The following is a 27,897-nucleotide window of genomic DNA, read 5'->3' on the forward strand; positions in this document are numbered from 1 at the left end:
CCATCAATGTTCAGGTGGTGTGTTAACAGGGGCTCCATTTTCCTAATAAAGGTCGGTCCTCTGGCTCACCCAAGTTAATTTTAACAGCTTTTTTCAGCAAACCCACTTTATTGCGCTCACCACCAGCAAATATTTCTAAAAGATCTCCAGCAAAGAGCCCCCTCATGGGGCCTGTCAGGGATTGCAGTGCCTATATTGTAACAGGTCCCACTTCTGTTCACACATGTTACTCTGGCTATCCTAACCTTCCCTGGTTGTTGTTGACACCAGTGAGGTACCCTACCACGAAAGGGGAGCTCCATTTCAATGAGGCCTTTGTCAGGATTTGGCGTGTAATTGAAAGGACATTTGGCCTACTGAAGGCCAGGTTCAGGCGTCTGGACGTCTCTGGAGGTGCCCTCCTCTACACTCCTAAAAAGGTATGCCAGATCATAGTTGCCTGCTCCATGCGTCACAATCTAGCCCTGAGACGTCAGATACAATTACTACCTGATGATGATGAGGCAGCTGGACCAGTGGCTGGTAATGCAGACATGGAAAGTGATGAGGAGGCAGATGAGGAATGTGAGGCTGACTTTAGGACTGAGCGCATCAATCAGTACTTCCAGTAACATACAGGTATGTTGTGTGTGTAATTGCAAGTGTTGTATTTCCATATTGATTGGTGTCAATGGGCATCCTGATCTGGATCTTCAGTGGTGGTGTAATGTGTGCCTTGTCCTATGTGTATATTGTGGGAGGTGACTGATTGCATGTAAGCTGCAGAGTTAAAATGTCACAACTCTAACATGTGTACTCTATGCAGGTTGCAAGAATTACAACTCCTATGGACAGGCCTGTTTTGTGCTATGTGTCCTGAATCCTCCTGTTCTCATGTCACTCCAGCGAGTAACAGTGTATTGTTAATATTTGCCTCTCCTACCTATTGCTTGATGCATGCTTGATGCATTCATGTTCATTAGCCTTTGGTAACTGTTTACAGAGTAGAGTTTTGCCCATGACAGATGCCAGCTACGGGTGTTTTGTGATGTATTTCCTGAGACTGGTGATGTAGAAGTGACATCTGTTGTGCCTTGTTTAGTTGGCAATCTACAGTGGGCACAACAACTATCATCTGCATATGTGCTTTGTGTGTCACCATGCCTACTGTCCTGATGGAAGTCTCTGTCATGGTTGTTATCAGATTGGATAAGTGGATATACTCTGATGTGTGGCTGGACTAGTGCCTCCCTTATATCTGCCCTGGGACATGTCTGTTGTACTGTTTCTCCTGCAGAGGATACCTCCCTCTGCTGTCCATTACACTGCCTGTTGGTTTAGGGGCCATACCCACATGACATTTTGCTGACCAAACATTTGTATAGGTACAAATGAAGACACATATGCAATTGCTGAGATCTACCGTGTTTATTGTGCATTAGTTGTCCAACAGGTGGTGAGTGGGGTCATGGTGGATGAAATCATCAAAGTAGGTGGCTCAGCTGTAGGTAGCACAGGTCCAGTGTCCAAGGTCCATAGGAAAATGGTGAGATGTAATTGAACAGTCAACAGCATGTCTCAGTGGCACTCAAGGGAGGAAAATCAGGGGAGGGTCATTTCCTGGCAGTGGGTTTGGTCTTGGCATCGGGTCCAGCTGGATGTCTGGCTGGATGTTTTTGTTTTCATGGGGAGTTCTTCAGTTACAGAGGGAGGGGTGCCAGAGGCCTGTAGTTCCCCTGCCAGGGCCTCCATTCCACTAGCTGCCGTAGCTGTTGAAGGCTCAGATGTGATGTGGATAGTGTAAGCGGCTGCTGGTGGGTGGAGGAAGCATGCAGGGTGGTGTTAATTTCCTGGAGCATCCTTGCAATGGAAGCCATGGTGGCATTGTGCACCTGCCACTGCTGCATGACCTCCTGGTGGTATTCCTTCTGCAGCCTTTCATTTTCCCCCAACATGTTGATGATCTGGCCCATCCTGTCCTGGGATTATTGCTATGCTCCCAGGACTGGGGAGATGGTTTGCTGGTCAGTTGACTCCCTTGGAGGTTCCCTCCCACCCCCCTGCACCCATATACTTATGCCCCTGGCACTCTGTGCCCACTTGCAGTGTCAGCAGGACCTTCATTGTCTTGGGTGTGAGGGGTGTTCTCAGGTTCCTGTACTGTGGGGCAGACAATAGTTTGAACAGTCTTTGGGGCACAGGTTTGGGGAGAAGGGTTGGCTTTGACTTTGGTGCCATAGGGTGGGGGGAGTTGATGTGGGCAGGGTGAGGCAGGGAGTGGTAGACTGACCAGGGGTCCCAGAATGGCCAGCTTGGTTGACACTCTCCAGACATCCAGGTGTGTTGTCCTCACTGGGGCCTTCATCCTGAGGAGGGCTGTCAGTCTCTGATATCCTCTCCATGGTGGCACTGGCAGGGGTACCTGTGGATGGCGTGAGAGAGGCTTAAATGCTGGAGGTGTAACTGGTTGTCTCTTTGTCTGATGCATACAGTGGCTTGACTTGATTCCCAGAAATGACAATGACACGTGCAGCACTGCTAACACAGTTTGTGGATTGTTACATATGTACTATCCTCCATAGGGATTGTTGTTGATCAGGCTTGATAACTTTAGCCCAGGGGGTAAGTTCTGTTCCTGTGTGATGGTTCACATGACAGGTGGCAATTCAGGCTTGCTAGATGTGAGTGGGTATGACTGTACATTGCAGCATGGTGTCCAAGTGGGAGGAGGGTATATGTGTATCCAAAATTGCTTGTCTTGTCTGTTCATGTTGCACATGGAGTATACCTTCTAACTTTCATGCCCATGATCAGTCCATTTCAGGGTTTTTGATCTGGATAGGTGGCCCTTAGGTTTGGTGACAGTGATATGTCTGTGATAGGCATTGTTTGGCATTGTGTTGTGCCATAGCATTGCTGTCATTGCCATGTAGTGGTCCTCTGTTGAAGCATCCAGTTGGTGTAGCTGGTGTAATAGTCATACATGCAAGAGATGTGGTGTGATGTGCACATTGAAGGTTTTGAAAGAGAAGGGCAGGTGCATTGTGGGAGTTGTAGTGATTGTGATTGGCAGTGCTATCCGTGCACTTGGCAGGGAGTGAGAGGGCATTGGGGCTGGGTGGTGGTGTGGCATGCAGGAGTGGGACATAAGGTGACTAGGTGGGAGGTGTAGTGTAAGATAGGGTGAATTGGGGAGTGATTGGGTGGTGAGGACGCATGCTGGACTAGACACATTTTTGCCAGGGGAGTGTTAGTTACTTACCAGAGTCCAGTCCTCCAGGTATTCCTGTCAGGCCCTCTGAATGTAGTATGTCCAAGACCTTCTCCTCCCACAATGTGAACTATAGGGCAGGAGATAGGAGCCCACCGTTTATCTTCTGCATGGCTATCTGGTGCCTGGATGCCATGGAACGCACCTTCCCCTGTAGGTAGTTCTACCTCTTCCTGATGGTTGCCCACTGAGTTGACGCTGTAGACAGTTCTCTGCCATAACTCCATTTTCCTGGCAATGGAAGTTTTTCCGTACCTGGGCTCCAAACTTTTGTGGCGCTACCCAGATGATTTTATCGACCATGATCCTCAACTCATCGTCTGTGAAGTGTGGGTGCTTTTGACAGGACATGGTGGTAGTGTTGTGGGTAGGGTTGGATGTTGTGTGTGTAATGGTGCAGTGTAGGATGCTTGGTGGGGTGGGGGTGTTTGGTTGTGTGTGCTTGTTGGGTGTGGTTGTGTACAGTAGTGATGTGTGTATAGTGTTGATCATGCAGTTATGTGGTGGGTGCTGAGTGTGAAGTGTATTTGTGCTTATGGTGTATAAGTGATATATAGGTTTGGGGGTCCTCGCTGTCTCTGTATGTGTGCAGAAGATTGTGAGTTGTGTTGGGGTGTTATGCAGTGCAGTGAATAGGTGTGTCTGGTGTGTGTACGTGTCAGGTGTGGCGTATTCAAACAGTCCAATGTGGTGGTGTGTTGTGTCTGAGGTCTGTTGCTAAACGAGGCTGTTCGGACCAATAATGGTTTTCTGCCATGGAAGAACTGCTGTGCTGATTTGTGGGTCATAATGTGGTGGGTGGAAAGTTATTAGGCAGGGAGTGCTGGTGGTGGAACTGCCTCTTTCCCGCCCTCCAGTGTCCTGGTGGTGTCTGATTCGTGGCTGATTTTTGGCAGTCTTCACTGTGTGACTCTTAATATGATGGTCAGAATACCACCAACATGGTGGTTTTTTGGCGGCCGTCACCGTGGCGGTCATGCAAAAACAATGCCAAAGTCGTAATGAGACTAAAAGTCCCTTCAAAATTCAGAAATGTCTGTGGGCCTGCTTTAGAGGTTGGTTGACACGTTACTCTATCACAAACGTGATGGATATTCCATCTGCCGTATTACAATCGCCATAGGCTATTATGGGTACATAATATGGCGGACAGAATATCAGTTTTGTTTGTGACAGAGTAACCCCCTCTGCCAAACTCTAATTCAGGCCCTATTTCATTAATAAGTAGTTAATTAACAAGTAGTTTTATCTAAGTACATCAGATTATAAAAGTGTATTGCAAAATTTTAAAATGACAATTTTCTAACATGAATTTAGAATCATTCATGCCTCTCCCCTATCCTGTCAACAATGAACTACTAGGCATGTCACTTGTCATGTGCACCGTCTGGCTAGCCTAGGTTGTTATGATACATGGACAACATTATAGTTTATTAAATCAAGCAAAACACAAGGTATTGTACAGGGCACATCCTGAAGTCATGTATTTCGAGGACCACTTATATGTGATAATGAAGAAAAAGGAGGCACGGTTAAAGAAAACAGTTGCCTTGGGTTACACAATTTGGTCAAGTGGAGATGCCGGGATTGATCTCAGGTGCAATTCAACCACTAGATGTACTTGGGCCACATCCCCTACACCCACCTTCCTTCTTCCCTGCCTCCGATTGACCGCCGGCTGGCATCAATCTGGCCCTCAGTTGCACCACAAAACTGAACTTTTTGGCCCCTGGGAAAATGTTAGCGAGGACCCATTTGTTAGAGTGTACTCCTGTACAAACTGAAAAAGGTAGGTCTTTTTTCAATTTCCTGCCAGACAAACAAATAGAGTAAGAGGGCGCCGTTGAAGCAGTCAATTTAGAATTGCTGGTCCATTTTAACTTTGTGGTCTGACATCTAAAGGAAACCTGAGTTCCAGAAAAGTTTCATTGAGGCCTTCCTGGGCACAGACTTCAGAATTTGCCCACTCAGAGATTTCCCCCCTTTGTCAATGACTGCATCATGACCCCGCTATTCAGAAACCTCTAGTTAGAAACCAAGGACCCCACTGACGCCAAGACCGACCTGCAAGATGGAATGAAAGACGTCGCAGAATGGATGAAACTCAGCTGTCTGAAAAAACTGAAGTCCTCATCCTCGGAAACACCCCGTCCGCCTGGGACGACTCTTGGTGGCCCACGGCCCTAGGCACCGCACCAACCCCCCTCAGACCACACACGCAACCTCGGATTCATCCTGGACCCGCTTCTCACCATGACCAAACAAGTCAACGCCGTATCATCCTCCTGCTTCCTCACTCTCCACATGCTCCGAAAGATCTTCCGCTGGATCCTCGCCGACACCAGACAAACTGTGACCCACGCCTTCGTCACAAGCCGCCAGGACTACGGAAACACCCTATACGCAGGAACCAATGCTAAACTCCAGAAACGTCTGCAGCAAATACAAAACGCCTCCGCCCGCCTTGTCCTTGACATACTCCCCAACAGCCACATCTCCGCCCACCTGAGACACCTGCACTGGCTTCCCATCAGCAAAAGAATCACCTTCCGGCTCATCACCCACGCACACAAAGCCCTCCACAACAAGGGACCTGAATACCTCAACCGTCGCCTCAGTTTCTACACGCCCACCCGTCAACTTCGCTCCGCCAACCTCGCACTTGCTGCCATCCCTCGCATCTGCCGCACCATGGCAGGTGGGAAATCCTTATCCTACCTGGTGGCCAAGATATGGAACTCCCTCCCCGCCAACCTCAGGACCACCCAGGACCACCCTGCATTCCGGAGGCAGCTCAAAACCTGGCTCTTCGAGCAGCAGTAACCCCCTTCCCCTAGTGCCTTGAGACCCTCACGGGTGAGTAGCGCGCTTTATACATGTTTTTGATTTGATTTGATTTGATCTAGCCCTCTTTGCAGCTTGTCTCACCGATAACTCATCAACCACCACTTTTTCTCCATAAAATTTTCTAAGGCACAAGGTAAGCTTGAACCTGGTCCTTGTTTCCAACCGACAATTCATTGAGGTTGGCCTTATCCTTTGACTTGAGCAACCAGTTGCCCACAGTTGATGCTTTGCACTTTTGTCTCTATTTATATTTAAAACCATAAAAACCCATATCTCTCGTTCCAATTATTGGATTTCTTTTGTCATGTTGGTGCCATTTTGTTCATTAAAATGTTATCCATTTTTATAAATTACAGTAGGATTTTTATTTTATTTTGTTTTTGACTTTTTAACTGTTTGGCACTTCTAAATGCTTTAGACATTTTCTTAACATATGCATGTCCGCTCTTTGCCATAGCTAGCAGGGGTTTAGCTCAGGTTTAAATTACTGAAACTTTTACTGGGTCCAACAAGAACTGTGTCATTATTACTTGTGGTTCACCTCCACGTCCCCCTTATTTAAGATGCATTTTCTTACAACATGTGTCTTTTTGTAAAGTTCATTGTCTTACTAAGGGAGAGACATCAGATGAGAAATGGATGAGAAGGTCTGGGTCAGATGTGGACTTGTGAAGGTCAAAGATTAAATTGTGCAGGGATGTAGTTAAACTGGGGAAAGTATTGGCATGTGACAGGAAAGTGTATTTAAACCATGGGCTTGTTTGCTACTCTGATGTGTTAGTTGTTCCAACTGGCCTAAGAAATAAACTTTCACCTCTAGTTCATGAGGGACATATTAGAATGCAGGCAATGAAGAGAAGGATAAGGGAAAAGCTTTGGTGGCCAGGTTTGGAGAAGAATGTGAAGCACTTTGTATGAGATTGTATGTTATGCTCCATTAGTGATAAGTCTCAAGTGACCATGCCAGGTCCTGGTGAGGCAGTGCCTGTACCAGAAAAAGCTTGGAGAAAATTAACAATTGACATAGGGTGATTAATATTGTGGGTGGACTTCTCTTCTCAGTGCCCTGAAATATATTTGTAAATGTGTCAAGTAGTGTGCAAATTATAGATTTCTTGGGGTTTGTTCTTGCCAAAAAAAGTATTGCTCTGAAATATCTTAAGTTTGAGGGATTTTTGCAACATCAGGCTGTGAAGCACTCGAAAATGTCTTCTATTGTTCCAGAAGAAATGGTCTTGTGGAGAGATTTGATAGAGACATTAGAGGCAATTGACATTTAGAAAGGCCAGTTGCTTGAATTTATTTAAGGGAAATAGAAACTCCTCTGGACAGTAAGGTCTGCACCTAATGCTGATTTCATTTCACAATTGTCTTACTCAGATGTAGAGTACCATTTTTGAGATCTTGGATGGCTGAGTTTGTTTTGTATGAAAGTAAACTTCAGGCAGTTGGGAGCAAAAGATTTATGAGCTAGATAAGAGGAAAGTACTTTTGGGGGATTATATAAGGGTAAAAATGTCAAAGATACTGCCAAAAGATAACTCACAGTTTCCTGCTCCTAAACAAGTGATTGCGGTGAGGAAGTGTGTGGGTATGCTGGGTGATAAGTGGTGGAATAAGACGAGCTGTCTGTTGTATTACATCTCTTAGGAGCCAAAGCAGGAGTCGATGATAAGGGAAGTGAAAGGAAAATGTTCACCAGAAATATTTAAAGATTTTGTAAAGAAGTGGTATATATGTTATTATTTATTTTTTGTGCTTTATCTCTTTTTTGAAAGTTTTTAATTGTTATGTTTTCTTTTGTTGGGAAAACTGTATAAGTGGATGGGGAAAGGTGTTTTTGTTCAAAATGCAAGGATGCTTTAATTGGACTGTGGAATGTAGGGAGCTGTGAGTGGAATGAAGAAGTGGAATATAAGGGAAGCTGTTGGAGTAATGAATTGAAACTAGAACCAGCTGAGCTCATCTTTTTAGTCATTCAGCTATGGATAAAGAAGAAGAAGAAGAAAGTCACCTGCATCGGAGTGTTGACTATGGCTAACCTCCTTTCAGAGATGAATTCCCATTGCCAATTCTAGAAAATGCACATATCATTACTCAAAGTCTTTGTGGTTGTGGACACTCATAAAATACATCCTTCCAATTTTCCTCCTAAATTTGACATAGGAGATATCTATTTCTAGACTGGGGTAGGCCTTCTGAATACTATCATGGGTTCAGTGTAGTCAATATACACAAAACATTATATTTGTTTTCAAATTGGGCCTGATTCCAGTTTTGTGCATTAATTGGTCGAGGCATTCCCATTCTACTAAACTTATGTGTAGGACTGCTCTTGCCTCCAATTTTCTCCATAGCTTAAAAGGACAAGTATAAATCAGAATGAAATGTATCCCATTGTGCATTCCTGATAACACAGCAACTTAGGATTCTTTGTTTCTCCAGTCCTTTGTATTCTCTGCCACCAGTGCCTAAGGTCTGATATTTAAAAGATTCAAAACTCATTTTGTAAGTCATTCAAATATTTAAACTCTGATCCACAAGTCATTTGTCTAAAATTGATTATACCACTTTTGATCTAGTGTAGAAATGCCTCATGTTATTTGCTTAGTAAATTCAGACTTACACCATAATGGTGTACACATATGCCATACAGAAATTTCACATAACTTGTCACAATGCACAATGCATGTCATATTTTGCATAGACCCATTATCATCTAAATGTATTTTTTCTAAAAAGCTCAGATTATAAAATTTGTATAAGAGCTCCTGTAGCTCATACTTTTCTGCCATTAATCTCCGCCTGTTGGTATGAAACGTTCTAGCCATACAAGACTCTAACAATCTCTCTATGTGCAAACGAATAGCCTTCAAAGTCAGCCATCCCCACTTCCCCGTGATCTTTTCCAAAGAGCATCCTAGCTTCAAAATACTAATTCTGGGGTTCTTGTCACCCCCTTATGTATTTGAGTATTGATCTGGTGAACTGGCTAGCAACCTCGGCTGGCCAGACGGTGCACATGACAAGTGACATGCCTAGTAGATCATTGTTGACAGGGTAGGGGAGAGACATGAATGATTCTAAATTCATGTTAGAAAATTGTCATTTCAAAATTTTGCTAGTATACCAAAACTTTACATCATCATCCACAAAAACTCCCAGTTCACCAGCTCAAATGTGTTCTCAGTAGCCAAAAAACAATAGCTCCAGAACTGTTTGTAGTTGATACCACCTACAATGCTCTTATCAAATAGTATTCTCCATTTGTATTTACCCTAGGGATAAACCCTACCTGAGATGCTGACTTAAATAGCCTATCACCCTTCTCAGTCGGCCGGTAAACACCTTCAACAAAAGTATACATATACTTTTGAGAAGAAGGATAGGATGATGTAAAATGCATGTGAAGGGTTTTTTTTCCTGAAAAATTGTGAAGATTCTGCTCTTGAATGAAGACGGTATTGGTCCATCCTCAAAAATAGAACTAAATAGTATAGGAAGAATTAGAGTAATTTCTGATGCTAAGGCCTTATACTCTTCAAACACTATTCCATTGTCTTACAGCTTTTTACCGGAAGGCATTTCTTGTATGGATGTAGTTACCTCTTATAGGGCTACTTTTTCCAATAGGGACTCCTGTGTGCTGGTTGAGTGGTCAGGGAGGTTCAAGCACCTTAAAATGCTCTTTTTCTGTCTGACCAAATCTTCTTCATAAATGTACTGAAAATCCCCAAATATCCAGCTAATATCATTTTTATCTTCCCATACAACCTAGATTAACATGTCTCTAATTCCATCAATCTCACATGCTTTTTCTCCAGGCTCTTTCAAGCACAAAGCTTCCATTTCTTATTATAGTTCTCGTAGTTCCTCTGCTTCTACATTCTACAATTCACAATTTTGTTTATCTCAAGTTGCAATCTTATGCTTGTAGTTTACTATTAATTGTTAACTACGTTATGAGTTCTTCTTGTATCTTCTGAAGGAGTGATTTTACCCTTTCTGCCTATTTACTCCTAATTTGTTAAACATTGTGAGCCCTCTTAGGATATCTTTAAGTGTCTCCCAAACTATTGAAGTCCCTAGAGTTGACAATGAAGAGGGTTCCAACCTATTCCTCCAGTGACCAAGAATCTCAGCTGGAGATGTTTCAGGAATCTCTAATGTGATGATACTTTGGTCAGAAAATGCCATTAACTTAACACCACCATGCCCCTTCTGCAAATCTTTAGAAATGAGAAAATAGTTGGCAAATGATGGCTGCCCTGGTCATTGTTGACAGCAAATCCTTGCCAGAGCTTCCAGATTTTTCCTCAAAAATCCCTTAGTTCTCTGCAAAATACAGTTTACAAGTAATAGCAGTTACCGTGGGCAACTCTGAATGGGACTGTTATACTGAAGCTTTGTTGAAGTCTTCATCTCCACTGTAAGAAGTAACAAGAGGCCTGTAGAATTCTGTCTCCTAAAGGTCTCGGGAAGCCACTGCATTGAATAGGGCAGGCGTGCCAGGTGGACAGGTAAGTGGTAGAAGGGCGAGGATTGGATACTGCAGCATGTTCTAATGCTCTGGTGGAAGAAAAGATAAAGTGCCTCGGATCCAGTCTACTGCTTGGGGAGGAGAGTGAAAATAAAAGCAGAAGCCAAAGCGTCAGGAAGAAGGGGGAGTCACAGCGCCAGAGTCAACATTGTCTTACAATGGAAAATTGCAACTGGAACACCCTTTGATTGATGCTAAAACAAACTAAAACTGTGTAAAGGCAAGACAAGAAGCAGAGACCCCCTCGTAATTTTGCCATAAGTGAAAGAAATTACAGATGCCTGGTTGCTGGAGGTAAAAAAAAAAATGACCAAACTGCTGGTGTAGTGGTAACAATCCTTTTTCCTAGTTACTTAACTGCTTACTAACCTGAGAAGGTTAACAATTAGTGTGACATAATGACACTCTTGTAGTGGCATACATTACAGGAGGGTGAAGGTCAAACAGTAAAAAGCAGCGGTATCTTTATTTTAGATAAACCTTCTTGGCAAGTGGGAGAATGCGCATCCATAAATGAGAACAGAAACTAAGAGATTTACTTAGGCAAAAAGTGACCAGCAGTCACCTAAGAAATTGGATGTGGTGGGTGCTATACAAGCAACATTCACGTTAGAAACGATATGAGAAATACATTTAGCAGGTATATCACCAGATATTTGTACGCTAAGCCATACCTCAAGTACAATTGTCACACAAATATGACTTTTGTGAAGCTTACCCTTAATAAATGTGGATAAGATTCCTCAGTTTCACCCAATCCTAATAATGAACACACATCACTCTTGTTTTTCAGGTTTGGCAAGGATGCTTCAAGCTGGCAGAGAAAATCCAGCTTTTTCAGATGCAAAAACACAAGAAGACACCGCATTGCTCCTGGATGAGGTATATTGTATATATTGTACACTTTTACTTACAGTGGGGTTTCAGCTAGGTTTTTAATCTATTATTGCATTACCAACAAACTTCATTATTGAGAATATCTGAAGTAGTTCAGCAATACTATTTAAACATCATTTTATTGAACTCTGAGAAATTTGAGTGTTCAAGCTTGTGAGTTAACATTAAAAAGGAAAGCAAAGCTAACAACCTGAAAGGATCCTGCTCAGCCACAGCCATCTCCAAAAACCCTTTTTGTAGTGGATTATTTAATTTTCTCTGCTGGGATTTATTTCTTGGTATTAAAAGCAGACTATGGGCCTGATTTACATGTTGGCGGAGGGATACAGTGTCACAAACGTGACGGAAATCCTGTCCGCTGTATTATGATCCCCATATGATAAAATGGGATCGTAATACGGCAGACGGGTTATCCATCACATTTGTGACAGAGCATTCCCCTCAGCCAGCTTCTAAATCAAGTCCCATGTGTTATGATAAACTTCTGAGAAATTTAAATTCATTCTGAGTGACCAGCTACAGGTCCAATTAGGTTGCCCTAAATGTTATATTGTTTCAGAGTTTCATTGTTTTGGTATATATTTCTCCAAGAAACTGACACAAGTAAGGATACCACATTTGACAGCTCAGTCCTATAGGAAATTCACACTTAGCTGTAGTCCTGGTACAGCGGTGTAGCAATCCTTATTGAAGTCCATGAATGCACAAAGCTAGGGATATTGCAAATCTTTATGACTATCATTGAAGATCCTACAAGGCAGAACATTAATTTAGTTGTAAATACCAGAGTATAATTTCACTATAACAGTAGATCCTGCCAGTTAGTTTATTGTAATGACATAGCAATGTTGAGTTAATCCTGCTGAGGCCCCAGTACTGTTTTGGTAGATGTGTTTCTCAGAACTTAACTGAGAAATAGGAAAGTTGAGACTAGGTCTCTCCACATGAATCCACCTTTTTCACATTTCATCCACTGCACTGTGCAAGGGAAAAATCTTTGAGAGTGCAATGTTTCACTCACAATGCCAATTCAGCTAGCAATACCTGATATTAGACAAACTATCACTTCCGCTGACTTTCTCCGACTTCCATTCAGACCCTCAGCCAAGAAGGTAGTTTCAAGATGTATTTAAATGCTATAACAGTAGTAGTTACTTTGTCCAAAGGTCTCTTCACTCTGAACTTTCTTTTTTACTTATAGATAGGTGGCTGCAAAATGCCTGCTCACCCTCACAATATAGCACATACATATAGCATTGGGCACAAGATGGAAGCTTCTTCTCAATCAGCAGAGAATTATATGCAGAGCATAGGGCCATAATAGTGCCTTGGTAACTGAAAGTAACTGCATCTGCCATTTTAAATAGTCGTATAAAAGCAATGATATGCTGAATGTATTTCATAGTATGGCAATGAGCATGGAGTGGATACAGTTCTAGTCACACTTTAGAAAAAATGTTAACATTTTATAGACCATGGTTCTGCTCCTAAAAACAAAACAGCACAAAATAACACAAATATGTAGTAATTTTGTGAATGGATCTAGGTTTAGAAACAGGATTTTCTTAAATCTCAATCACTAATCATAATTACTCTGGGCAACAATCCAGTCCTTCATCAGGTGAATGACAATAGCTGAGAAATTAGAGTGGAATCAAAGGGGGCTTGTCAATTTTTCAAAATAATGTTAGTGCTGGGACAATAGGTATTGTTCGAAATACACATAAGGAATATCAACTTGAGTGTCTGACACAATGATAAATTAAACATTGCAACTGAGGATGTGGAGGATGAATCCCTACTCCATGAAGTCGAGCTAAGCTGGGAAGGGCATTGTCATCAGATCACACATAGTATGAACCTTTGAGGTGATATCCACAGCCATACAACATTTTCAGATCAGAAAAAACATTAGATATGCTTCCCTTTTGATCACTCATCAGTGGAAAATCTACACATCTGAATGTGAATCACAATTCCAAAACTGTAGTGCTGTGAACTAAAATTGATCATAGAAAGCAAAACAACTAAAGCTGCACATTCTTTACTGGCTTTAATGGTATACAATGTAGTCGAATGTGTGGTAGGTAATAGGGAAGGTAGGAGTTACTTGGATGTTCTGGAAACAGAAAGTTATGAATCCTCAGCAAAGGGTAAGGGTCCTGCAAGTACTATAAGGATGCTTTCAAGATAGGAAACAAGGTTATGCTCCTAATATGGGAAACAAGATTATGTATTTTTTCCGTTTTTAAATTTTGCTAAATTATTATACAACACAGCCATGTTACAAACACTTTTTATAGGTTGTTCCTTTATTCTTTGATTATTTTTATTATAACTTTACATTATTGGTAAACTTCTTAAATTTTGATAATTAAAAAAAAAAACAGATAGGCCCTGTTACAAGTCACCCAGCCCAGTATTTCAGAGTGAGAATGGTCAATTGTAAGGTGCCCATAGTTCCAGCATCCACTATCCCTTGGATTGGACACACCAGTCATGGTTTTATCACATTCTTTTCTGTGCCTAGTAAAATCATGTGTGAGCGAGGGCAGGAGCTGAAGGTAATGACTAACACCACCAGATTCTCTCATTCATTAGGGAGAGCATATAGTGCCATTATTCTCTCAGAAAGATTCCCTTGAAAATAAATTCATAATGAACAGGTCAAAAAACTCTGAGAGGACTTGATGCATCTATGACGGACAATACAGTATGTAAGACCATAAGACTCAGCAAATTATAGGTTCATTACACTCAAGAAGTCTGGCCATCATAGAACCCAGTATGTGTGTAATATTTCTTCTTTGGTTTGCTGATCCCACATGTCACACTTAAACAATAATACATCATTGCTCCCTGTTTCAATTTGTGGAAAGTTTATCTATATCCTTCTTTGCTAGATGCATGCCTAGTTTAGTGTTGGTAGCATGTTGCTGGCTTCCCAGTACACTATAGCCCATGCTATATGAGGATGTTACAACTTGGATGTAGCTCTCCTCTTCAGCTCCGCTCAGGAAATTCCAAGCATATCCATTAGCCTACAGAGTGAATTTCACATCTTCTTACTATTCTAGAGTGTAGTAAAGTAGCAGTTTTTTCTATATGTACTAACTGTATATGGATATTCCCTGATTTTCCTGATATTATTCCCATTCTAGATGTGTTGAGGCCCAATTCCTAAAGGCATACCTCATGAGCACCACTTTACTTGCTCCAAAAGTATTCACGTTGAGGCAAGAGGAAAGTATGACTGCTTCTCCTTGAGTACTTCTCAAACACCACCTTGATGGGTAGGGGTATGTGTCCACAGACACAGGTGATTTTTTTGGTGGTGTATCACCAGTTACATATCAGCAACCCTTAGCTCAGATGTGCTGAACCACACAGATCTTATCATTGATTATCATTGATTTAAAAATTATTGTCTACAAAAATATTATTATACAAGAATATTGTGCAAAATGTCATTAACAAAAATATTTCACAGCAGGAATAGTATAAAAAATGGTAAGTTTATTGAAATGTAATCACATATAGCATTGTATGTAATTTATTTAACCCCTTGGGTGCCTGGGACGAGGTGGTTACATCCTCGCCCGTGGTGCTCATGCGTCAGGGACGTAACCACCTCATCCTGCACCTGGCACACAAGGGGAGTGCTAGCGCTCCCCATGGGCATCCCACCTCCCTCCCATCGGCAGAGATGGAAGGGGAATCACTTCCCCTTCCACCCCAACACCCCTGCCCCCCCCAGTGATGTCTGATGACGCTAACCTCATCAGAGGCCGTCCCCATTGCGCTCAAAGCTCAGCTTCCAACATGATCAGAAGAGAAATGCTTTGTATTTCTCTTCCAATCAGGGGGTGGGGGCAGGCAGAGGACATGAAAGTAAAGGAAAGGGCTTTTATTTCCTTTCATGTCTGTCTGAGCATTTCACGATCGAGCTGCAGAAATGCCCACTAAACACCAGGGAGTTTGTTTTGGTGTATGTAAACAATGAGGAGGAGCGACTGCTTCATCAAGGGTCGTTCCCCTGGGGGGCAATTGTTTATTAGGCCATTTCTGCAGATCAGCCTATTTTAATTAGGACGATCTGCCCCCGGTGGGGGGGGGGGGAGCAGAGGCCACTAGGCACCAGGGATGATTTTTTGTTTTTTTAGAGGTGGGGAGTGATCCCTTAGGCAAGGGTCACTCCCCTGGGGCACAAATTATTTTTAGGCCATTTCTACCTTGGGAGCCGATTGGCCTATTTTTATTAGGCCAATCTGCCCCCGAGGGGGGCAGAAGCCACTAGACACCTGTTTACCTCAAGGTGGGTGACCCGTTAGGCAAGGGTCCCTCCCCTGGGGGGCAAATGTATTTTAGGCCACTTCTGCCACCAAGGGGGTCAGATCGACCTATTTCTATGAGGCCGATCTGCTCCCGGGAGGCAGAAACAACTTAGGCACCAGGGGTTGGTGTGTGTGTATGTGTTTTGTTTGGGGGACAGCCCCTTGGGCAAGGGTCACTCCCCATGGGGGCACATTACTGCTGGCCATTTCTGCCCCCCTTGTGGACAGATTAGGCCTATCTTTGTAAGGTCCATCTGCCCCCAAAGGGGGCAGAAATCATACAAGAGACCATGGAAATTTTTTTTTCAATAAAAGAAAGTAGGGGTATAGCCATACTCCCACCCCCAAATAAATGGGGACAAAGTTGTTCTGCCCACCTGTGGGCAGATGGGGCAAATACCCCTGATCCATTCCCCGGGGGGGATAAAAGCCTACTAGATGCCAAGGAATTAAAAATATATAAAAAATAGTGGTGTGGTGGCCACCAACCAGTATGGGTATGGGTATGCCCCACCCCAACTGAAGGGGGTAACAGTCTTTCAGTTCTCCCCCCCACACTAAGAGATCTTATCCCAATGGCAAGCAAGAGGACATTTGATTATTTTGGGTTTTGGTTTTACATTTGGGCCATGAGAGCTTGTCTAACTCTCAAAATCGGCCCACTTGGAATGGTGAGGGCTACACTTTTTGGACTTTGGGACGCTGCCATGTAGAAAAATCTACGGACCTGGACACATCTGAGTCCTAAACATTTGGGTGAGTCCAGTGTAGTGTGCTTCACATGCACCCGCACCATTTTCCTACCCACAATGCCATGTAAACCTCTAACTTTGCTTGAAATCACACATTTTCCCCACACTTCCGGAATCTGCAGGAATCCACAAAATTCCTACCACCCAGCATTATGGCATCTATACCTATAAAAATTCTGCCCCACTTGTCAGCCTAAAAACTTTTTTTTCCAAACTGCCCTTTTGGACCCACTTTGGTTCCCCCTCAGTGTTTTTGGCTCTTCCCTGTCACAGGCACTTGGCCCTCCTACACAAGTGAGGTATCATTTTTATCGCGAGACTGAGGGGAACGTTGGGTGGTAGGAAATTTGTGCTGGGGCCGTGACCCCACACAGAAATGTGGGGAAAATGTGATTTGTTTAGCTAAATTTGAGGTTTGTTGAGGATTCTGGGTATGAAAACACTGGGGGATCCACGCAAGTCACACCTCCCTGGACTCCCTCAGGTGTCTAGTTTTCAGAAATGTCTGGGTTTGGTAGGTTTCCTTAGATGGCTGCTGAGCCCAGGACTGCAAAAACAGGTTGTTTTGTATTTGATAATTTTGATGTTTCCACGTAGTGTTTTGGGGCATTTCCTGCCACGGGCACTAGGCCTACCCACACAAGGGAGGTACTATTTTTCTCAGGAGACCTGGGGGAGTGCTGGGTTGAAGGGAATTTGTGAGATCTGAGATTCGAGAACTTTCTGTCTCCAAAATGTGAGTAAAATGTGTTTTTTTGCCAAAGTTTTAGGTTTGCTGAGGATTATGGGTAACAGAACCTGGTGAGAGCGTCACAAGTTACCCCATCCTGAGTTCCCCAAGGTATCTAGTTTTCAGAAATGTCCAGGTTTGCCAGGTTTTCCTAGGTGCCAGATGAGCTAGAGGCCAAAATCCACAGCTAGGCACTTAGCAAAAAACAGGTCCGATTTCTTTGGGAAATTGTGATGTGCCCATATTGTGTTTTAGAGCATTTCCTATTGCAGGCACTAGCTCTATCCACACAAGTGAAGTACCATTTTTATTTGGAGAATTGGGGGAATGCTGGGTGGAAGGAAATGTGTGGCTCCTCTGAGATTCCAGAACTTTCTGTCAGCAAAATGTGAAGAAAAAGTGTTGTTTTTTTTTCTAAATTGTGAGGTTTGCAAAGGATTCTGGGTAATAGAACCTGATGATAGGCCCCATAAGTCAGCCCATCCTGGATTCCCTTAGGTTTCTAGTTTTGAAAAATGCACAGGTTTAGTAGGTTTCCCTAGGTGCCGGCTGAGCTAGAGGCCAAAAGCCACAGCTAGGCACTTTCCAAAAAGCAAGTCAAATTTCAATGTAAAAATGTGATGTGTCCATGTTGCATTTCCTGTTGTCGGCATTAGGCCTACCCATGCAAGTGAGGTAACATTTGTATTGGGAGACTTGGTGGAACACAGAATAGAAGAACAAGTGTTATTGCCCCTAGTCTTTCTCTAACTTTTTTCCTCAAAATGTAAGACAGTGTGTAAAAAAGACGACTATTTGAGAAATGCCCTGTAATTAACATGCTAGTATGGAGACCCCAGAATTCAAAGATGTGCAAATAACCACTGCTTCTCAGCACCCTATCTTGTGCCCATTTTGGAAATACAAAGGTTTCCTTGATACCTATGTTTCACTTTTTATATTTCACCAAATGAATTGCTGTATACCCGGTATGCAATGAAAACCCATTGCAAGGTGTAGCTCATTTATTGGCTCTGGTTGCCTCGAGTTTTTGATGAACCTGCAAGCCCTATATATCCACAAAACCAGAAGAGTCCAGCAGACATAATGGTATATGCTTACAAAAATCTGCCATAGCTGGAAAAAGTTATAGAAGAACACATGGACAGAAATGGCTATTTTTTCACCTCAATTTTAATATTTATTTTATTTTAACTGTTACTTTCTGTAGGACACCCTGGAGGATCTACACAAATGACCCCTTGCTGAATTCAAAGTTTTGTCTACTTTTCAGAAATGTTTATATTTCTGGGATCCAGCATTGGTTTTATACCCATTTCTGTCACCAACTGGAAGATGGCTGAAAGCACAAAATTTAGTAAAAATGGGTTGTGTCCCAGTAAAATGCCCAAATTGTGTTGAAAAATGTGTTTTTCTGATTCAAGTCTGCCTGTTTCTGAAAGCTGGGAAGATGGTGATTTTAGCACTGCAAACCATTTGTTGATGTCATTTTCAGGAAAAAAACACATGCTTTCTTCTGCAGCCCTTTTTTCCTATTTTTTTAAAAAAAACTAAATGTTCCCTGTATTTTGGCTAATTTCTTGTTCTCCTCCAGGGGAACACACAAACTCTTGGTACCTTCAGAAACCCTAGGATGTTGGATTTACTATTCCCACTCCAATGTGTGCAACAGCAGTGAAAGTATTGGACTTTGGATAGATTTCATTTACTATTACCACTCCGAATTAAGCAAACGTTTTGGGCTGTGGACGGCTTAGATTCCATATTCCATTTTAAAGCTTAGCAGCAGAAGGGAAAATGTTGGACTTTAGAGGGGTTTAATTAAATATTCCCTTTCTAAGTTAATAAAAAGAATGAAGGTGTTGGACTTTGGAGGGGTTACAAATACTATTCCCATCCCAACCTAAGCAACAGTAGGGAAAGGAGTGAACTTTGGAGAGATTATATTTATTATTCCTGCTCCAGTGTTATCAAAAGCAGGAAAAGTGTTGGACTTTGCAGTGATTCGATTTACTATTTGTGAGAAAAAAGGGCTGATTGCAGAGGCCCCCTAACGTTTTGTCCCCCTTTTTCACTTTTTGCTGGTGTTTTCCTGACTCTGATGGTGCCCTGGGTACTGCTAACCATCCCAGGGCCTGTGCTCTGTGTAAAAGCAGTATGCAAATTAGGCTAATTATAATTGGCTAAGTCAACCTACCTATCAGCCCCTAGTGTATGGTAGGGGATGTAGGTTTAGGGACCCCAGCATAGGTAGTGCCTCCATAGGTGTACTGCTGAGGTGCCCAGTGTCATTTTAAAGGCAAGCCTACCTTGCTGGCTGCTTTTAAATTAAAGTTACATGCAAATTCGACTTTGGAATTAAAAGTAGTTCCAAAGCCTTAAACTGCCTTATTTTTACATGTAAGTCACGCCTTAGGTGTGCCCTATGTGCCCCCAGGGATGGTTGCCATGCAACTATAAGCAGGGACCTTATAAAATAGTTTTATAAGCCCTGGTGAGGTAAAACAGCCAAAGTCGTTTTTCCCTCATTGTAGTGAATGGCCTCCAAAGGCTAGAATGGGGAACTTTATTTTAATTTTAAAAGTCCCCTTAAGTAACCGATACCACAAGTTTTGTATCAAATTAATTGTTATAATAAATCCAACAACTTCCAGTTGTGGGATTTAATAAAACTTGCTCAGGTAAGGAATTTTAAACTTTACCTGAAAAGTTGCCAACTTCAGCCCTGCAGTGTTTTTGCTGCTTTACTCTGATTGGCCAGCCTCTGGCAGCCTGGCCATGCTGCCTTGATGAAGTGTGAAGTGACCTGGCCCAACACAAAGAGATGTGCCTCGTGGAGGAGATCTTCCCTCAGCAGATGGGGAAGCAGGAAGGGGGGAGGGCTGCCAAACTGGTCTTCAAAGGCAGGGAAGGACATTTAGAGCAACCCAGTAACACTCACTTCCTACAAACCCAGACAATTAGGTGCCCCCTTGATTAGATTAGGAGAGGGCAGGAGAGGGGTGTGTTTAGGATTTTTAGCCACACCAGTGGGTGGGCTCAGCCAGATGTAACCTCCAAAAATCACTTTTAGACATGATGGATTTTTGAGGAATGTTTCTCCCTGGGATTGATTTTTGCCACACTTACCAGGAAGTGGTCATCACAGAGGGAAGGACCCTGCCCCTGATTGGAGAACCAGGACCTCCTGTTTTTCACCCAGGAGCAAGGGTACAACTGGCAGACCTGCACCCACACCTCAGTTCCCTACCAGATCCCTATCAGATTCCAACAAGGAAGAACTACAGAAGAAGAAGGACTGCCCTTCTGTACCCCAGGCCTGCACCTGGACACTGCACTCTGGAGGACTGCACCAGCTGCACACTTGGGCTTCACCACAAGAAGGACTTTGCCTGGCTTCAGCTGGTTCAAGGAGGGACTCCCTGTTTGCTACAGGTGAAAACTTGCTAACCAGAGTCCCCTGCACCAACTCCTGAAGAAACCAACCAGCTGACCACTGTCCAGTGGGCAAAAAGGAGTTTGTGCCAGGTGCATTCTGGGAGTTGTAGTCCACACCCTCAAGGAGCATCTCAGAGCTTCTGGAACCTCGGGATGAACTATGGACCTCAAAAGAACCTTAAAAGAACATCTGGAAGAAGATCCAGAAGTTTGGAGAAGTTTGGAGAACTTTTGGAGAAAAGCTCCATGGAGGGACCGACCCACCGCAGCAACTCTAGCCGGCTTGCCTCAACTGTGACCCGGCCTGACTTGCAGGTTCGTCCTGGTGAAGAAAATCACAAAAAAAGTGACTACGTCCGAACATAGGTAGTTGACCGGGAACTTCCAGTCAGTGTATCCGATGAGGGCTCCAAGGACGTTGGATAAAGATTCAGGTTTGCCCCGGTCAAAGGATTTTCACCTCGAAAAAACAACTAAGTCCGAAGGTAAAAATCTCCACGAGGGCTCTCGCGACGCGTATCCGAGGAAGAGTTCCAGGAGATCGGATTGGACTGGCAAGTTTGTCCTGCTGTAGAAAATCTCCAGAAAAACGACTAAGTCCTAAGGTAAACTTTTGACTGAGGCCTCCCCCGGGCTGTAGCCGAGCCGGGCTCCATCACGGTCAGCCTTAAACTTTGCTCCGGTCGAGGTGCGACCAGATCACCAGAATGGCGTTTTTTGTTTCTATGCGCTAGAAAGCATTAATTCTTTAAAAATTCATATCTCTGGTTCCCCTTATCTGATTTTATTTGTTTTGGTGTCATTTTAAAGCTAAAAATATTTCCTATTTTCCTAAAGTGAGTTTGAATTTTTAAGCTGTTTCCCGTGTTTTGTGATATTAGAATGCTTTACGCTTTGTCTCCTAAGTTAAGCCTTGTCGCTCGTTGCCAAGCTACCAAGGGTTGAACTAGGTTTAATATACTGAGACCTAACTGGACCTAAGTGGAGGTTAGTGGCCTATTGCTAAGTGTAGGTACTTACCTGCCCTTACCAATAACCCATTTTCCAACACTATTACTATTCCATGTTAAGCAAAAGCATGGAAATTGCTCAACATTGAGAAACTACATTTACTATTCCGTCTCAAACCTAAAAACAATAGGGAGAGTCTTGGGCTTTGGAGAGCTTAGATTTACTCTTCCCACTCCAACATAAGCAAAAATAGGGAGGGTGTTAGACTTTTGAGGGAGTTAGATTTACTATTCTCAGTCAAATCTAAGCAACACTAGAGAAAGTCATAGACTTTGAAGGAGTTAGATTTACTATTCTAACTTTGACATAAGCAAAAGCAAGAAAAAGGTTGAACTTTGTAGGAGTATGATTTAATATTGATACTTCAATCTAAGCAACAATAGGAAAAGGTTAAGACTTTGAAGGTGCTAGATTTCCTATTCCCACTTCAATGTAAGCAAAATCAGGAAATGTGTTGGACCTTGAAGTAGCCAAATTATCAACTCCCACTCCAATATAAAATATGACAGAAACACCATTTGGATCCACAATTGGCAAGTAAATATAGACCAATAGCGTGTCTTCCTTTTCTAGGCAAGATTCTGGGGAAGGCTCTAAACATGGAACTCATGGTCTTCATTGAAACTAACAATTTGTTGGATTGTACCCAACATGGGTTTAGAAGGCTACATAGCACAAAGACAGCGCTGATTGTTGCATCTGAGGAAATAAGGTCTATACTAGATTAAGGCGGCAGGGCCGTACTAATATTACTTGACCTCTTAGCGGCCTTTGATACGTCAACCATACCATCCTGATCTATCGGCTCTCTGAGATTGGAATCAGCGGTCTTGCTCTTAATCTGATCAAATGCTTCCTTACTGAAAGAGTCCAACAAGTGGCTCTGGGACAGTTCTCCTCGGATCCATTTTGCCTGTCACATGGAGTGCCACAGGGCTCATTGTTGAGCCCTATGCTTTTCAATCTTTATATTATTCTCTTGGTGAGACCAATTGGTTTCTCGGTAGTGTCATATGCCGATGGTACGTAGTTTGTGGTAACAGTATCCTCCAATTTAGCAGACACCTCCCTGAGATTCAGCTTTTCCATGTCTCAAATTGATAACTGGATGAGGCACAATTGTTTAAAGCTCCACTCTGGTAACACTGAGGTTCTCTTTCTGTGTAGGAACAGATATTTCGGGTCACCAAATTGGTTGTCTCAGAAATTGGGGTCTCTCCCCTCACCAGTCAAGAAAGTGGAACATTTGGGGATTATCTTTGATGCCAGGCTTATGTTTGAACATCAGGTCAATTCTCTAGTCTTCTCATTATTTTTCACATTCACTGGATCTTCAAAACACTGTGATTGCCACCCTTATCTTATCCAAATTGGATTATGGTAATACCCTATTTCTAAAAAAAGACTCTTAAATAGACTCCAGACATTGCAGAATGCAGCTGCTTGGCTCATACTATGACCCTATTTCTAAAAAAAGACTCTTAAATAGACTCCAGACATTGCAGAATGCAGCTGCTTGGCTCATACTATGCAAACTAAAACATTAATCTGTGTCGTAGGCATTGATTAAGCTGTATTGGCTCCCAGTGGCCAAGAGGCTACAGTTTAAGGCTTTTTGTATACTTTTAAGTCTCTTCACAACACTGGTCAGGCTATGTGTGGTATACTCTATCCCGAACACTTAGATCATCGTCAGCCAAGTACTTAGTCATACCTAAGGCTAATCGAGTAGTTTTGGGGGGCAGGAGATTCTTTCTGAGGATGACTGAACTGTGGAATCAGCTCCCTCTGTACCTAATGGGGTGTTCAAATGTACTGTCTTTCAGTATGCTTCTCAAGACCTGGCTTTTTAGCCAGTAAAGTTTTTCCTACTCTCCTCTTCTTGTAATTAGTAGCAGCATCAAGACACCCCAGGGCATTCGAGTGCTTCATAAAACTGTGAATCAAATCAACTCAATAGTAGGGTACGTGTTGGCCTTTGGGAAGGTTAGATGTACTATTCTCACTCTAATTTTAGCAACAATATAGAAAATGTTGTCTTTTGGAGGGGATGGATATACCATTACAATAGCTAGACCTTTAAAAAAGATATAAAAACATAAGAAAATAAAAATATTTAAACAGATTTAAATTAAACAATATATTAATTATAGATCAATAAAAAATTGCAATGTAATAAATAAATTTTATATTACAAAATGTATTTGAAAAATATAAAACAAATTAAACCTACTTTAAATAAATGCACTTCTCTCCCTACTACCTAAAATGATCGAACCAACAAAAAAAAAAAAAGTTATAAACAAAAGATTACTATTATATAAACAAAATATTAAATAAAATACACACAATTAAAACAATAAATGGCATTGTTTTTCAAACGGTAACATTAAATACATTACTCAACAAATTAATAATTAAATAAAACATCAGATAATTAACATAACAATCAATTGACTAATCAACATATTTAATCACAGAATACTATTTTAAATAACATACAAAATTAATAAAAAATAAAAAATAATAATTAATATATTCAGTATTTTCCCATTCTAACCCCAACAAACCCATCAACCCACTACTGAACTAAAAATTACTAATTCAACTTTAAACATTTTAAAAACATATTACAAATTGAAAACTACACTAAATAATGAACAAATTATCAAACTTTACAGAATTAATTATTAATTTGTCACATAATATTTAGCTCATATATAAAATTATTTAAAAATGAAAAATCTTTCATATTGTAAACATTTTTCCAATCTAATCCCGAACAGTTCCAACAACCTGCTGCTACAAAAAATTGCTTATTATATTTTAACACAATGTAAACTGTACAGTAAAAATAGCACACTGTTCTAAATTAATTTAAAAAATATCAATTGATGTATTCACATAATTCATTAACAGATGAATATTTAATTGACATAAAAAATAATTAAAAATAAAAGACAATAGTGTCTAGTCTAAGTTGATATAAAAACATTTAAATCACACATTACAAATTACAAACTATATTAAAAAATGCAAGCAATTACTCTCATATTACTGAAACCTAAATGAATATCATAATGAATATATATTAAATGAAATAAAAAACAATATTTAATACAACCATATTAATAGGAAGGTTATTGATTATATATACAATACTATTGAAAACATGAAATTATACACCTAAAATATATATTGTGACTTTTTATATTCTGTCCTACAATATCTTTATGACATGATATTCTTGCATCATGACATTGTTTCCACAATAATTTGGTAATTCACCCTGTGGGTGTAACTTATGAAAAAGGAATCCGTTGCACAGAGAAATAAAGTCTGGGGAAGAGTACAAAGAACAGGGTTTAATTACGACTTTGGTGGTCCCACCAAAGCTGCGGGGAGGTGGTATGGCAGCGGCATCTCCTCTGTACGTATTACAGTGTTCCTGCCAGGCTGATCAGCCGTAACAGTGCAATATGCATTCCCGCTGGGCTGAGTGGCGGGAACAGTGCTAGGATATTGGCCTCAGCTCCTATAAAGGCCAAGGCCAATATTCTAGCACTCGAGCATCCTCAGAATGTGCACTGTCTGCAATGCAGACAGTGTGCATTCTGAGGGTGCTGGGCAGTGGGGCCACTGCACTGACCACGCCCTGGGCATGGGCAGTGCCATCAACTTTTCATGGCAGGGTCTCTGCCATGAAAAGGCTGGTGAAAAGTGAGCTCAGCGTCGTGGGTTTGCCTGCCTAAGTCATAATTGGGTGGTGGGACCGCCTAGAGTGTGGCGATCTGACTGTCAACACAAGTGTGGTGGTCCTTGTACCGCCACACTCGTGATGAGACCCTAAGTATTTAAGACTGGTCCGAAATACAGATAGAATCAAGCAAAATAACCTGAGGGTGAGCACTAGACGGATGGGATAACCCTGTTGTGCTTGGTTTGCTATACACATGAAACCAATAACACTGCCTCTGCAAAAAATGCATTCATTGTTATTAACACATTTAATTTTACAAACCTAGACGAAATTGAAACTATGTCTTTTGGAATCGAACTTCTTCAAAATATCATCAGCAGTGGCAGAACTTGAGAAAAAACCCAGACCTTCACATCCTAGCAGTCAGTGCATTTTCACATGGGAAGAAAAGGTAATTCTGTTTACCTATTTTTTTAAAATATATATCTCTGATAAAACTCAAGGTGATATTTATAGCCATATGCTGCAACCTGTATGTGATGGAATCATTAGACAAATCTACAAACAGATTTATGTGACTTTGATAAAAAATAGTTTATACCTGTTATTGCACTACCACCAGTGTCCAGTCAAGGCTTTTTGTCTTTATCTACAGTCCCTCTATGTTGGGAAGTAATGTGCTGCCTAAGATCACACAATTTCTCATGAACAGGGAAAACAGGAATTAAAACTGAGGTACGCTGTTTGCTGGTTACTATATTTTGAGGCTTTTTAAAAGTTGGTGGGCAAGCTGACACATGGTTGGGGCCATCCATCATATTAAAAGCTCTCTCCCTCTAATGCATTGACTTTTCACCATATGTTTTTTCACCAATATAGAGGAAAGGCTGTTGGTAAAAACTGACAATATTGTCCGTACCCCAAGCCATATGAAAGTTTAAAGATTTTTTAAACAAAACCACAAAAGCATTGCTTTCTTCTAGGAAATTGATAAATCAATGTCCTTGACTCAGTCATTGGGAGGTTTTTCGTAGCACATGAGGTGCATTGAACATTTGCAATTATGGTGATGATATCGGGCAGGAAAAAAGTGTATGTGGGGTAAAGTCCTACCTTATTTAGGGTGGAGAGTTTAATACTATGGGCCTGATTATGAGTTTGGTGGATGGGAAGACCTGTCTGCCGAACTTCCTACAGAGAGGTTGCTGCTTTACTGGTGACCTCCCAGAGGTTATGACTTTCCCAGTGGTCAGATGGGCAGAATCCTTGGTTTCCTAGCAGGAAAGTGGTGGCAGCATTGTCACTGTTTCATAATCGAGCCAGCGGCAATTTTGCCACCCACAAGGAGCAACAGCAGACACAGAGCATTGAAAGGGTGCAGACAGGGGGACTCCTGCACAGCCCATGCCAAGTGCATGGGGCGTTCAGGGGCCCTGATGTAGCCCCTGCACCTGTTCTCCACCAGCCTTTTCATGGCAGTGAAACTGCCATGAAAAGGCTGGTGGAGAACTTGTTCATAATCATCAGGGCGGAGCTGAGTGCAGCACCGCCCTGGCTGATTCTGACCTCCGCCACTGTCAGCCCGTCAAGACCTGTGGCGGTCAAACTGTCACAGCAGCCACGGTCCTGACCGCCCTCATGAGTCTGTCGGTCTCGTGACTGCCAGACTCGTTATGAGGCACTATATCTGACATTGCATGTGGGAGATTGTCCCGTCATGATGATTCTCTTGATGGCAGAGCTACCTCTGTCTCCTGTATTAACAGAAATGCTACATCCATCTCTTTAAATGAGGAGGCAGATAGGAGTAACTGATGGACAGAGCATTCACCAATTTTTGGTGGATGACCCAATACCATTAATCTATAAATGCAATCCTTGAAGATTTCACTTCATCTTCCTCCCAATTTAATTAAAAGGGAAAGAATTTAGTGTTATCTATTGTGTTTTATTTTGTGCTTATTCCAAATGTGCTCATATACCACATCAAACTCAGGCATAGTATCTTACACCCAGAGCCTAGGAACCCTCAATCAAACCTACCAAGTGTTTGCCCCATTTATCGAAGTTAAGATGCTTCTGTTATACCCCTCAGTTACACAAAAATCTATATGCACCCAAATAATCAAACATACTATTCATTTTACTCAGTGTTTTCTTGGCCAGTGTCTAAAATGCCTATAAAAGACTATACTGCTATCTAAAAGTAACATTATATTTTATGCGCAGATTAAATTACTCTTGCTCAGACCCCCACATAATCTTAACAGTATTTTATGTTGTTTGCTAGATTTTCTTATACTCATCTGACTCGACAATGGTTGTAGTTATAACCGTTTCAAAGAAAATCTGTATGAGGCAGCTTGGAAATTTATGAATATCATAGATTTCTGATCTT

General features: G+C 41.9%; 1 protein-coding gene across 1 annotated transcript in view; it reads left to right on the forward strand.

Annotated features, from left to right (window-relative positions):
* NOSTRIN (nitric oxide synthase trafficking) overlaps positions 1-27,897 on the forward strand; it is a 554,795-nt gene that overhangs the window by 404,842 nt on the left and 122,056 nt on the right. The window contains exons 12-13 of the mRNA XM_069221364.1: positions 11,431-11,519; positions 25,825-25,950. Of these exons, the coding sequence (XP_069077465.1) occupies positions 11,431-11,519; positions 25,825-25,950 (215 nt within the window). The remainder of the gene's footprint in view (positions 1-11,430; positions 11,520-25,824; positions 25,951-27,897) is intronic.

Source organism: Pleurodeles waltl, chromosome 3_1 (genome assembly GCF_031143425.1).
Source record: "Pleurodeles waltl isolate 20211129_DDA chromosome 3_1, aPleWal1.hap1.20221129, whole genome shotgun sequence".
Taxonomy (NCBI): domain Eukaryota; kingdom Metazoa; phylum Chordata; class Amphibia; order Caudata; family Salamandridae; genus Pleurodeles; species Pleurodeles waltl.